This window comes from Brugia malayi (assembly GCF_000002995.4).
Source record: "Brugia malayi strain FR3 genome assembly, contig: Bm_v4_Chr1_scaffold_001, whole genome shotgun sequence".
Classification (NCBI taxonomy): Eukaryota; Metazoa; Nematoda; class Chromadorea; order Rhabditida; family Onchocercidae; genus Brugia; species Brugia malayi.
The window spans coordinates 9,023,055-9,036,709 of record NW_025062475.1 but is presented as its reverse complement, the minus strand read 5'-3'; the positions used below and the strand labels follow the sequence as shown (position 1 = coordinate 9,036,709).

At 33.8% G+C, this 13,655-nt stretch overlaps 5 protein-coding genes across 6 annotated transcripts; 3 read left to right on the top strand and 2 right to left on the bottom strand.

Annotated features, from left to right (window-relative positions):
• Positions 1–757: 757 nt before the first annotated feature.
• On the bottom strand, positions 758–1,858 carry Bm10804 (Uncharacterized protein; the record flags this gene model as incomplete). 2 transcript variants are annotated; one of them, XM_001900670.1, is made up of 3 exons in its annotated part: positions 758–940; positions 1,138–1,400; positions 1,798–1,858. In XM_001900670.1, the coding sequence occupies 3 exons, from the start codon at positions 1,856–1,858 to the stop codon at positions 758–760; spliced, it is 507 nt and encodes a 168-aa protein (XP_001900705.1). The 2 variants fall into 2 exon arrangements, with proteins under 2 accessions (XP_001900705.1, XP_042933153.1); XM_043077219.1 differs by having other exon boundaries at positions 885–896.
• Positions 1,859–2,167: 309 nt separating this feature from the next.
• Bma-mpc-1 (Uncharacterized protein) lies at positions 2,168–2,921 on the top strand (the record flags this gene model as incomplete). Its single annotated transcript, XM_001900671.2, has 3 exons — positions 2,168–2,318; positions 2,418–2,542; positions 2,820–2,921. 3 exons carry the CDS (start codon positions 2,168–2,170, stop codon positions 2,919–2,921), a joined length of 378 nt encoding a protein of 125 aa, XP_001900706.1.
• A 1,285-nt stretch (positions 2,922–4,206) lies between these two features.
• Bm18173 (Uncharacterized protein) lies at positions 4,207–5,731 on the top strand (the record flags this gene model as incomplete). Its single annotated transcript, XM_001900672.1, has 5 exons — positions 4,207–4,470; positions 4,644–4,796; positions 4,897–5,073; positions 5,156–5,358; positions 5,527–5,731. The coding sequence occupies 5 exons, from the start codon at positions 4,207–4,209 to the stop codon at positions 5,729–5,731; spliced, it is 1,002 nt and encodes a 333-aa protein (XP_001900707.1).
• Positions 5,732–6,641: 910 nt separating this feature from the next.
• Bm10805 (Uncharacterized protein) lies at positions 6,642–9,211 on the top strand (the record flags this gene model as incomplete). The annotated part of the gene is made up of 8 exons (XM_001900673.2): positions 6,642–6,678; positions 6,901–6,998; positions 7,290–7,409; positions 7,893–8,009; positions 8,245–8,319; positions 8,486–8,578; positions 8,757–8,975; positions 9,101–9,211. 8 exons carry the CDS (start codon positions 6,642–6,644, stop codon positions 9,209–9,211), a joined length of 870 nt encoding a protein of 289 aa, XP_001900708.2.
• A 355-nt stretch (positions 9,212–9,566) lies between these two features.
• Bm5111 (Uncharacterized protein) lies at positions 9,567–12,236 on the bottom strand (the record flags this gene model as incomplete). Its single annotated transcript, XM_001900674.1, has 8 exons — positions 9,567–9,749; positions 9,929–9,994; positions 10,091–10,339; positions 10,551–10,734; positions 10,846–10,988; positions 11,263–11,397; positions 11,645–11,713; positions 12,114–12,236. 8 exons carry the CDS (start codon positions 12,234–12,236, stop codon positions 9,567–9,569), a joined length of 1,152 nt encoding a protein of 383 aa, XP_001900709.1.
• Between the last annotated feature and the right edge of the window lie 1,419 nt (positions 12,237–13,655).

Here is a 13,655-nt window from a genome sequence, read left to right as displayed (position 1 = left end):
GGTCTGCCAAAGTCATCCTGGTTAGTTGTCAAGTATGTTTTTAAAATTTCGGGAATCGAGACATGTTGACTTCGCTTCAGTCACCAACTTGCTGTTCTGAAATCGTCTGACCTTAATTATACTCTTCCCTGAGCTATAGGCTCCACCATTATCCGAAGTTTCACCTTTCTAGAGTAGCTTGAGTGAGGGAAACGTCGCAGGTGAAATTCAAGAAGTTTATATTGCAGCAAATGCAGAACCATCAGTTCTCGTATCCTCTTTTTAGATCATTCATAAGAGTTCAAATGCTGTTAGAACAATTAACAAAGAAGCCAATAGAACGGCTTCCATCAGTTACCTGGATTCTTCCTACTTGCTGTTTGTAAGATTTTCGAACTTACAATTTAAAAACGGGTAGGACATCCTTTTATATATATATATATAGTGGGACGCAATATTTTGAATTACTATATAGCACTAAAAATTGCAAATGAAATGAATTTCATTCCTGCTTGTCATAAGGTTGCCCAAAACTAAACTCGCGCTATCCATTTCTTTATCCTCTGTGTCCTACAAGAACACATCTAGCTTTCCGCTTTCTCATCCTTCCTTAACACCTCATTACTGATTCTGGAAGGATACAGTCTTTCCAATCCTCTAATCTTGAAATCGTTTTTCCACGCCTTTTTTGCTAGCTTGGACATCGAAGGTTTAAGAAATCAAATATGCTTTTCATTAAGCTTGCAATGTTTAATACAGATAAGATACGGTTACATCGTCATTTTTCATCAAATCGACGATTAGCATAAAATTCTTCTAACTTCGCCCACGGATTAGATGTCATAGCTGGTATCACATAATCATTGACATCAAACTGTTCAGCAAGACATGCCGTTCTTGAGTTATTATTGTGACGCCTGTAGTTGGGAGTAGTTGTGAAAGAATCACCACATTCTTGTATCTGAATTAATTACTATATTCTTTTCCAAGGCTAATGTAAGCTTTCGATGATACATACTAAACAATAAGGAAATATGTCTTGGTCATAAGGTAAACTTCATTAGAATAAAAAGTTTTTGTTTTACCAGCAACATATGCTCATCCTATCATTTTCATCGCTCATAATTCTTTTCATCCTACCAAACATGAAGCATCTACCATGTTTTGTGGATTTTTATAGATATATGGCGAGAATGCTCTCGATGGACCATGCCAATTTGGACAATGTTGGGCGTTGGTGAGACTGCTTACTGAATAAGACGGAGCGGATAAATTGATGTAAGGTCGTTTTTGTTGATAAGGTGATCTATAGCGGAAAGACGAATGGGACGCATAATATGGAAATGTTGCAGGAGCATAGGGACTTCTGAAAGGACTGTCGAAACGATTGCTCTTCGCGGGAGTCGCAGGACAACGAGTACCTAAAACAAGGTCTATTTCAATCTTATAACAATTATCATTTGTTACAAAAGCAGGCAAGTGCAGAATACAATTAGCAGAATTAATCCATCTTTCACATACACAGTGAATAATAGGACATAACAGCGATCTTCCGATATATCCATGGAACTCTTCATAGTTTACGTGGCCAAAGTTCCAGACAATATATTGTGGATACACTGTTCCTCATAAGAAATTCTCATGTAACGTGTTCGACGAGATACCATGAAGGAAAAAAAGCTGCAGAGCAGCGTGATAGAACGAAATCTGCTTTATTTTCGTTCTGGTCATCGTACAATATAAGATAAGAAGAGAATTTTCGTTTTACAAATTGCAGAGGAATAACTCACAAAACACTTTCAAAGGGAAACGACTTACAGAAACTCTTTCGTTGTTGTTGTTGTTGTGGTACTATTTCTTCTTCGCTGTTGTTGTGCATATCTATCTTTTCAACAACTAAAAATAAAACGAAAGTCGATTTAAATCGTACTAAATGAATTCATTAACAACACTGATGCCACTCCGTAACTTTTTGTTAACACCTAGAAATTCATGGCCGACTATTTTTTCCGTTAAATGTCGCTATGCAATACCAATTTTTCAAGATCATGTGATTTGTATGCTTGTGGTATTATGTAAGTGTATCGTATTGTCAAATTCGTTTTAGTCGTGACTCTGACGGCGTTATTTCGCTGCTTGTAGAGTGGCTTCATCTTTATCCTGAAATATTATTAGTTTCAGAAAAAAAATGAATGCAATTATGAAGGGTTTATCTCGCCATTCTACAAAAGAATGGATCAATTATTTCTGTTCCACGCATTTTTGGGGTCCTGTTGCTAACTGGGGCATCCCAATTGCCGCATTGGCAGATTTAAAGAAGAATCCCGATTTGATCTCAGGTACGTTATTCTGCAAATATTGGAGAAATTTTGTATATTTTTGTGAGTTGAAAAAGTAGAAATTTTCATTCTTGATAATAATGAGAATATCAATTCTAGGTCCAATGACCGCTGCTCTGTGCATCTACTCAGCAGTTTTTATGCGATTTGCATGTCGTGTTGAACCACGCAATATGCTTCTTTTCTCGTGCCATTTCGGAAACATATCTTTGCAACTCATGCAGGTTATAAAAATCACTTCATGCAGATAACTAAGTTTTTCCGGAACAGTGCATGTCTATTGACAACTGTTGTATATAATATGTTGCGAATTTGTTTCTACGGCGAAGAAAGTGATTACTCTGTCGATCTCGAGATGAAAGTGATAGGTATGACAGAAAGGATAGAACAAGACAACATATTTATTTATGTCAGTATTGCAAGCGGTTTTGCTGCAGTTTTTTTATTTGCAGGGGATTTTGCTACCGACTTCTATAAAATTAATCTGTACATATTTTATAGATGGCCCGTTTTCTTAATCACAATTATCTACACATTATGGAGGATCCAACATTCGATTATGGTCAAACCAATACCACATTTCTTATGGAAAAAGTGGAGTAGCTATAATTATAGAAGGAAAAGAATAAGGAGGAATATTTCTCAACATCTGGCCCTCCAGAAATTTCTATACATATCTTATTTTTATTAGAAAAATGATGAGTTCTTCATTATTTTGTATATATACATCTCAGTGTCCTAGTTTATTTCGGTTTCACTTGTATAGATGCTTATCATTGCTTATGTACAATATGTAATCATTGAGAATTGAATAAAGTTTGCTATTCAGGTCAGATACCAGTAACACATAAGTAACAAAAGCTTACTGTATGACACTCTGGAAGTGTAAGTCTTGCTTAATTGCTCATTTTCCTATTCCAAAAATCTTCGTGAAATGAAAGGGGATTTGCTGGATGACTTATATTTTTATTTTGAAATATCGGCAACAAGCGATTTAAGTGAATCAATAATCAATTAAGTTACGCAAAAAAAATTCATATTTGTGAATAAGTAGGTATGTAGAGATGGACATTTTCGCTCAGCTGATTGAATTCACGATAGCGGTGAATGTAACTGACAGTTCACGGTCTTATATGAAGGATACAGGTCCCTACTGTGCAACTTCACTTCATCTGTCCACAGATAATAAACTACTATTTCAGTGACATCATAATAGCAAGGAAGCTTGGGAAAAGTAATGCAATTACCACGAAGGATGAAAGTTTCAAGACTTATTGTGGGAACGACCAGTATGAATTCACCACGAAATACGTTTTATTAAATTTCTCACAGGTTTTCGTGAGAAACAGTAATAAGTATGAATAGATATTAACTTGTTAGCGTTGCAGATGTTTGAGAATTTCCAAGTTCAGGATTAAATGAATGTCGTTCCCACAGGCAGGAATGATTTTGTTGTCGATGTGAATGAAGATAATTGGAGCTGCCATAGTATCTCACCTTTGAACTTCTTCATTGCCCTTTGACATAAATGGTCACGCGCATGTTGACATTAAATTCAAGGCTATTTATTTTGCAAACGATAATCTGGGGTCGTAAGATAAAAATCTCCTATAAAAATCCTTCTGACTCAACGGAAAGTTTATTTGAGCTTTTTTACTCACTCGCTACTCGTGCTTCCCTATTTGAAGAATCATTGGGTTTTGAAACGGTTTCTGTGAAGAGCAAATGTTGTTTGGCTCAGGTTTATTCATATTTCTTATATTTATTATGATACTTGAATAAATTAAACTACTAAAAAAAGCTAATGAAAAAAAAAAAAAAAAAAGAAAAAGAACTATTCAAATTGCATTTTGGCAAAAATTAAAAAAAAGCAGAATTTTTTTCAGAGATGATTCTGGATAAAGCATCGCTGTTATTTATCATTTGGTCAGTGATGATTCGTGCTGGTCGAGTGGTAACAAGCACTTCTACTAGGCAACAACAGGATCTGGAAGAGTTCTGGATTTCCGTTAATTTGTTAAATGTTGAGTGGAAGCCATCTTGCCTCATAATCACTTATTGCAATAAACCGGAACTAAAAATGATTGAGACAAATCCGCTGAATGGAGAGAAAAGCTCATTCAGTTGGCAGTTGGATCAAAATTTCGAACAGGTAGTATTAGATTAAAATTTCGAACAGAAAAATTTTTTCTTGAAAGGATAGTAATTAAATAAGAAAAACTTTTATCGTTAGAACGATACACTGTTTTGTTTGAAAAAGTATCATTGTTCCTGAATGGCTGAGTTACTCTTCGCAGCGATGTTTCTAAAAAAAAAATTATCTAGTTGTCGAATAGCATTTTCATTAGCCATTGGACGGCAGGATCCCCTGTGGATATTGAAATGAATATCGAAATTATTGGTATTGATCCGAAATATCGGTTTCAACGTAGTTGTGATCAAACTGTCGTAACGAAGGCTTTTAAGTATGAATTACAGGTACTTCTTGGCTTCTTTCTTTTCTATTTTGATACAGGTGTGTTGAATTCAACAAACGGCTCAATAAATATTCCAATCCCAGTTTTGATTTCGAATTCAGGAAGAACATTTTGGGAATTTTGGGAATTCGAGTACAGGAAATGGTAGTAACCTCGGTCAGATGATAGTTGAACTGCGGGGTCGATGCTTTAATGCTACTTTAACGGTTCAAAAACACATCGAACGTTCTCCGTGGTGCACCAGAATTGAAACGGCTACAATTGGTGATAGTATTAAGGTAGATATTGATTATACAAATCAGTTCTCTTTCAGATAGATTTCCTATTTCTCAATTTAAGTCTCATTTCAAGTATTTTCAGCCTTATGAACATGACTTTGAATTTTTTCCGATCAAGCAGTACAGTTTGGTGATGCTTATCTGTGTCGTTACATCCTGTCTGATAATTATGTGTGCTGTACAGTGTATTTTGTATCTATACAGGAAATCAGGGAAACTGGCTAAGCAGAAAGCATCAGTATTACCTTTCGTCCAGTCAACGAATTGGAAGATGATGGAAATTAAGTGTGTTTTTATTTTTATCTTTCCAACAGGAGTAACGTTTGTAAATAACATTTATCTGTCTGTAAAGAATTTAGAGAGACATATATCCATTATTATCACATGTATATCTCTGTGAATTCTTTTCAAAGTGAACTTAATGAATATTTTAATCAAAATACTTCTTTTCAGTGGAAATGGCCATTTAAATCCCAATACGATGTGCGAGAATAAAAGCAATAATAGCAGTAACAGGTCTACTTTGAAAAGTGAATCATTAATTAATTGTGCTCATGATCAAATTTTTGCTAATTCCGATACGATAATCGAAAGTAACCGGTCATCACTCATAAATGATAGAACTTACGACAATGTCGCTCATTATAATGATGTTTAATAACCTATGTCGTGATTGAGACATATAAATTTGCTTTATAATGAAAAATTATTTTTATGCTTATCTTTTCATTAAGAATATCTGAATATTAATTAATTAGGTTTTTTGATACTTTTTGATTTCCATTATTATTTCTTTATTGTTTACACTTGGCTTTTTATTATTTTCGTGCAAGCTTTACTGATACCTTCGTTGTTATCCATTGTTCATTTATTTTGTTTTTTTTTTCTGTTGCAAAATTTGTAACTCTCAGTAAATTTTATTATGAAAATGTGAATATTTAAAAAATATCAAATTGGTAGTAAAAAAAATATATCAAATTTATTGAAATTGATAGTAAAATTTTTCTCTTGCAATTTATACCACTTGTATTATCTCTTTTGTGATATATTTTAATGCATTTTTAATTGAATTATTACAGTTGTATTTTTGACTTCAATTATTATTGTCCTTTATTTTCTTTAAAAATTTAAAATCGTGGTATTTAATGAAAGCCTTCATCCTATTGCAATGTATCTGCCGACTCGTTCTAATGTTATTTTATTTTTGATGCGAGAATCAATAAGGTAACTGAAGAACACACACACACACACACACACACACACACACACACACACACACACACACACACACACACACACACACACACACACACACACACACACACACACACACACACACACACACACACATACACACACACACACACACACACACACACACACACACACACACACACACACACACACACACACACACACACACACACACACACACACACACACACACACACACCACACACACATACACATACACGCATACACAACATCATCGATTGGCACGCCATTGATGTTGGACATACCTGCCAGTGAGTGCGTGACGATTATTCACTTTTCCGTAGAACGGCAGCATGAAATTTGGTAGTGTGACAAATGCTGTAAGTGAAAGTAAATATTTGTTTGCGTTTTTGGACATGTCTCTGTTAAACTTCAGCTGTAATAAACAAAATGCGGAAAAATACTGCAATTATTCGCCATATATTTTTCTCAACAATTGATAATTAAAAGTTGGAAGCCTAATAATATCCAAGTGATAATTCCAAATATTTATTGCAGTAAATTCACTGAAATGTATTAGTGTTTGATGAAATTAACTATCTTTTCATTTAGAAGTAACAACTGCAGGAACTGAAGATGGCTACATGAAGAATAGACTCGAGAAGGAAGACGACAGCGAAAAGAGTATTACAAGTAACGAAGATTTCGAAGTATATTAGCATTAAATTTCTTAAAAGTCCTTCACGAACTTAGAAAAACAGCCGTGAAACTCAGTTCTAGTGTTATTTAAAATTCTCTCACTCTCAAGATCTATCCAATCTGTGCAATCCTGTAATCCCTTCATTTCTTTCCTCATACTGAAATTGTCTATATCGTTCATATTGTTGCTTGTTCAAACATTACTTGCATTTTATGCTATTAACAAATAAGTGGCATGACAGAAAAGTTTAACTAATAAGGAAAATTAATGAATTCAAAAAATGATTTGAATTGACATTTAGGTTATTGGCAGTCAAGCGCGAATATCCAAGCATTCAGCTAGTGATGATGGGGAATTGAATGATTCGTTTATTGATTTATTTAAAAAACATATTGTGAAACGACGTGTACCAAGTTCAATAGTTTGTTATTTTTGTCTTGAATGCACATAAACAAATGTTGAAATGCCTCATCGAAGAGTATTTTTATAGGAGAATTTCTAAAATGAAATTACCAGAAGTCTGGCGGATTAGTTCTTAACAGTTAAATAATGTCTTCTTTCAATGAAATAAATAGCTCTGCTCTTATTAAAAATAAAGAATGCTAACAATATTTTTAAAATTCGAAATTTTGAAATTAAACTCTTACAGTTTTATTTCGCGATTCGCTACGAGAACGAATAATGGAGTCAGCAATATTAGCGTGCGCTTCAAAAATTAGTAATAGAGAGGCATTTTATTCGTTTATACGAAGGAATTGTTCTGTTCTCTAAATAAGAAACTTTAAAAGATAGGAACTTAGATTTTTGAGGGACTTTAGGACAAATAATGTTCGATTTTTTTTCTCTGATTAATTCTTGTCAGTTATTTTTTATATATTTTAGTAACTTTGAAACCAAACTTCAGGGTCGTAATGAAGCCCAAAACAAAGATGACTGTTCACGCATGTCGTGGAAAGTGCTATTCATCATAATACTTGGAATAATTAGTTTTCAATTGCAGTTAATTCTTAAACGTCCAAAGGTACCAATATGGTAATATAGTTACATTAAGATACCACAGGATGTGCTATCCATCGATATTAGATAGTTTAAATTGCTCACGTGTTTGAGGAGCAACTTAAGTCTCTTTGGTCAAATAGACAGTTGATGCACCACCAGTGAAGAGCTACCTTGCGTGTTGATCATCCAATGATCTTAGATTTTCACTCAAAACTTATTAATCGACTTGTCTGTTTGGGCCATTATTCAAATTTCAGGTTTTTGATGAGACACTGAAAGACACAATTACCAAACAACAGCAAATAATTGATAGACTGGAAAATCAACTTAAGGTGGGATCTAGAAGATCTTTCACCTTCGTCCTATGCTGTACTGATTTGTAACTTCATTGAGAATAAATTAAATCGCATTGCAACACATTTGTTTTTCATCTGGTGTTGTTTTCGACGGAATTTTTAATTTTAATTATAAAACTAATTTTTATTTTGTTTCATTTAGAGCTGTGCACCACTAGATGTTTATAGTTTGCCTGTTCGTATCGAAGAAGAACGAGTTACTGCCTTCGACAGGAAAGATGGTTTTAATTATTTTGTTCGTTTTAAGTTTAACTATCATTTCATTGCGATTTCGATTAGAAAAGAAGTCTGGAAGTTTAATGATTCAACACAACTTTCTTCAGTTTTAGGAATTGCAGAAGTCTTTTGAAATTCCAAATTTTCGCAGTTTTTAAGGAAGTGATTGCTCCCTCAGTTAATAATTCTTTCCTTAGTTCGTTATTGTGGACTGGAAGAAAAATGATCGAGGAATGGCACGGCAACACCTTCATCTGGCATTCAAACAAAGCAATTCTAGTATCTACATCTACGATCATGGTCCATTATCTGGAAGATATTTCACTGTCGGCGATCGAATAATCGACATTGATGGGGTCACATTTGTCAGAGCTGCTGATTTAAGAGATCGAATTCTGTGGTCACATTATAACAGAGTGGGAATTCCTTCTTAAATATGGGAAAAAAGACGGTGATGGTGAAATTTATAGCTTAAGAAAAAGCGGTCTTTTACTGAATCGTAATGAAATCCAGTGAAAGTCATAACAATCCGTTTGTTTAGGATTATTTTACCAGCATTATCGAACGTCCTGCAACAGAACAAGCAGTACATACCGTATCAACACTATTGCAGCCTTCTTTATCCTCATTTTCTGTGGTATTGTCAGCTTGAGCAATTTCTTTGATTGTTGTTTCGTTCAACGTTAAATGGAACTTTGTGGAAGTGGCATATGAAATGTTTTTTTTTGCATGTTTATTTGTTTATGCGCATTGGATACTTCATGAAAATGGATTTGTATTTAAATGTTTACTGCATTATTATCAAAATCAGAGTAAATTACTAATGAATCAATGCTTTAATTCTTGTATTTCATAGCAGTATTTAAGCTCGCAAAGAATTTGTTAGCAGTAGTAAATTTGCAGAGTTACAATTAGCGAATGAATCGAGGATATCTCAGGTATATATCAAGGAGATTAAATATCAGTGACGATTTTTTTTCATTTATGATTTGTTATGTATGCAGTCATCAGAAATTATCGCCTGACTGCATAAAATAGTAGGAACGGTCATCATTTTCTGCTATTCCAGCATTGCTATGATTTAAGTTAGCACGGTTGTGATTATGATTGGCAGTGTTGTGGTCACATGTTGCTAATAGTTCGCGATGATTTCTTGCTTCAAAATCGTTGGGAGAGAAGCGTTGGCAAGACTGAAATCTAGTATTTACGGACAAGTATATAATGAACTCGAAAGAATGGAACAGATGTGCTTTCTGACGTTGGCAATACCATTCATTACTCTGTTGCCGAATATTATGATGCTGAATAGTGACAAAAAATTTTAGCATTTGTTGACACGTTACTACTGTTATAGCAAAAGTGTTGTAACCTTCTGTATTGGTTGCCAATCTAAGCGACTGTCTGCATTGAAATTTCGTTGAGTTAAATCAAGGTCCTGGAAGTTGTAGTGATCAAAAATTAAGATCTAAGTACTTTTTCTTGAAAATATATCATATTAATCAAGTAAAATCAAGGAAGTGATAGAAATTACGATTTCTTGAACGATGTGATGATATTCTGGTTCATGATAGAAACTGGCACGACAAAGATGACGATGAAGCACCACCAGTGATGCTGGTGGATTTGCTTCCATTCCATACTTCTGTCTCAGTAAATCTATGTTTTCCTTCATTTTTTCTACTTCAGCTTTTTCGTTCACATAACGCCAAGGCAACTGTCCAACCATATTTTCCACGGTGATATAATAAACAGACCAAAGATCGTCATAACGCGACATATCCTGATAGAAATAATTGAATTCGATGTTCCTTTTAAAGGGTTCTTCTCTACAATCATTCACACTAAAGATCGTATCATGATGAATAATATTGCAAACATTTTTGGCGCATGCATTAACTTGTGTTAATTAGATACTTTACTGGTAATCCTCTCTTTGCTTCATGTCGTTACGATTTATACCACAGAATACTAAGAGATAAAAGGTTGTTTACCTGATGTCGATGTGTCGTAAGGGATGCATAGCGGACGGTACCATGGAATGCACTCGACTCTCGTCTTGTTTTGATGACACCGTTGCGTGCCACAAAATGACGTGCCATACCAAAATCAACGAGGTACAGCTCCTGCCTTCCTTGCAATTGCATTCCAACACAGAAATTTGCAGGTTTCACATCTCTTCAAAAGAAAATTCATCATTTTCAGTCACATTGAATAAATGTTAATGTACGCCTACGAATTCATTTCTCTTTTTGATATCTGTTGAACCAAACTGGAAACTATCATCACCGATGAATCCATCCCAGGCGATGCAAAAATTTAAGTGCCAAAATCATTTTCTTCATAAGCCAAAGTGATGTAACTATGGTGAAGCAATCTTCTTTTGTGCTTTTCTTCAATTCACGAATATTTTTTCCACACAAATCCATTATCTAAATCTATTGCTTTTGCTGCATAAATCCATTATTATTTGTATCTCTTCAGAACGTTCAACAATCACAATTTGAAAGCAACAGTTAGATCATAACTGATTGCTAAATTTAATTAACAGCATTTAGTGAGACATTATTTAGATCCAAAGCAAAATGTTTGTGCATTCATTATTGAACTGGATTTCTTGAGACAAATTCCCTCTTTTTTAATCAGACAGAGGAAACAACGAAAGAAGTTTGGGATTCAGAAGATTCCGAGAACTTATGGACAAACCATATATCGAACGTTATGTGTTTCACCGTATCCATAATAATTTGGTATTGGCTCTTTGGGAGGTTTCCGGTAATTTTGCCTGATGGTATGGTTGAGTGCTTCCAAACAGGTTGCTTCTATGCGTAACAATGGAATCTGTCATAGCTATTAATCATGAAAACCATCTGCACCAAAGCGACAAATGGATGTTTGGAAGTTTTTGAAAATTTAAGAATGAGATGCTTAATAGCCCTCAGAGATAATTTCGTCAGTTCGCATGAAAATTTTTTGTTCAATTTTGAAGTAGCCAAAATTTAGTTACCAGTCATTTCATATTCTTCATTTTTAACACTCAGCATAGACATTGCCAAAAAGAAGAAAAGAAAAAAAAAAAAACATATACCTTGGCATCAATCGACTCAGCTTTTATGGCGACCACTTTACCTGTATTAATATTTGTGCCAGAATATACCTAAACATGGGATGTTTCTAGTTTGTCTCATAATTATTAAGTCAAAACTCAACCTGTTGAACCGATGTTGTGCGAAAGTATTGATGGCGAGAGTATGCCGTGTATCTCGAGATCTATTTAGGGCCGGAACTGGTTAGTACCGGAAATGCCTTGATAAGCGGTGCTGAGAGAGCTAATTTATAGCTTTCAGATTCATTTTCTATTCCTTAACTATTTCCTACTTATTTTGGTATTATTCCTTATTTATCATGTCACCATCAATTCTATTGCTTCAACTTTGAAAATTTTCACCGTGAATAAGTTCCCAGCTGCATTTTAAAGGAATAGCTTGATACGTTTAAAATTGAAAAGACAATCTTTAATCTTGCTTACTACAAATGATTATTGAAAGATTCTGAACCTGTCCGAAGCCACCAGAGCTTATCAATTGATTCAGATTAAAATGTTTGTTGATTTGTGAGCCAGATGAAAATAACAACCTTTTAGTACCACCGGATGCTATTGCCTCTTCATTTTTCTGCATTGCTTTCACCTGTACATCAACAACTTGCGAACGCTTACTAAATGAACTCAAAAAAAAACTTTCAAAAAAATATGATTTGTATGAAAAATATTGCAGAAATTGAAAGTGATCAAATCCAGGAAGAAAGATTAATGAATTCATACAATCACTGATTTTATCTCAAACTTAATTAAATCCCGAGAAGCATGAACTGTCAAATGTGATACTGTCCGGTCGAGAAATAAATAAAATGGTGAAATGACAATTTGGAACTGATTGCATCGCTTTGTAAGGACTATGTCGACTATGGAATGTTTAAAATATTCAAATTTCTATTTAAGTTTGAAAAAGAATTGGTATGGAAATTTGGATCCTACGAAATCTTGGATTTCCTAAAACTTTAGCCTTAAATGACGATAAGTACAAATGAATGCCATAGGAAAGAAGTTATGTCACTAAAAATTGAAAATGGTGCTTTAACCACTCAGGACTAGGCTACTGTAGTGTGAAAAGTGCTTTAGGGATGAAGACAAATTTTTTGAAATCCAATAATTGACAAAATTGGATTTATCCAAATTTCGCTGAATCCGTTTGATCGCATGGGTAAATTTTTTTCGATAGATAAATATGTAAAAAGTAAAAAAAAAATATTATGATAAACAAAATTTATGATTCCTGTAAATGTGGTAATCTTCGGACTTCGAAATTGACAGTTATTAAGACGTTTCGACTTTCTTGAAAATAAATACCAACTGTCATATTCGGTAACACAAAGTAATTCCCATTTCTCATCCTCAGTCAATCATAAGGCATTAAATCAAATAATAATATATGGTAAAATATAGAATAATAAAAATAATAAAATATAAGCTTGTTAAATTCTTCTTTAAAAATATTTTTCGTCATTTTTTCTTCACTGTTCCTCGCATTACTGAATAATGAATGCACCAAATGTTTTGCATGAAAAATACTTATTTGAAAAAAGCTGATTTGTCGATTACAACCTGAAAGATTCCTTTATCTTTCTGTCATAACTCCCATTTTATCTTGGCATCATTTCTGCACAGAAATATTTTCTGCCCATTCAACATTTCCTTTCCTGGCAGCTTGTTTAATTAATTAGTAGAAACATAAGTCAACTTTCTATCCTCAAAATTCGACTTTTTTGCAGCTGTTATGTTTAATAAATATTAATTTGAATTTTGTTCATTAAAAAATAGAATTAGAATTGCCCATTGATTTGGTAAATAGAACTGGCGTTGTGGGATGAACCAAACTTTGAGTTAAAGTGCCAAACTTTCCCGTCATGGTACCCCATGAAAGGCGTTGGCTGATCTAGAATTATTTAAAATAGCCAGACTCAAATTCCCACTATTTGAAAAATTCCTGTATTAACCCAAATTTTTAAAAATTTTTAAACATTCCTTTTGAAATGGCAAT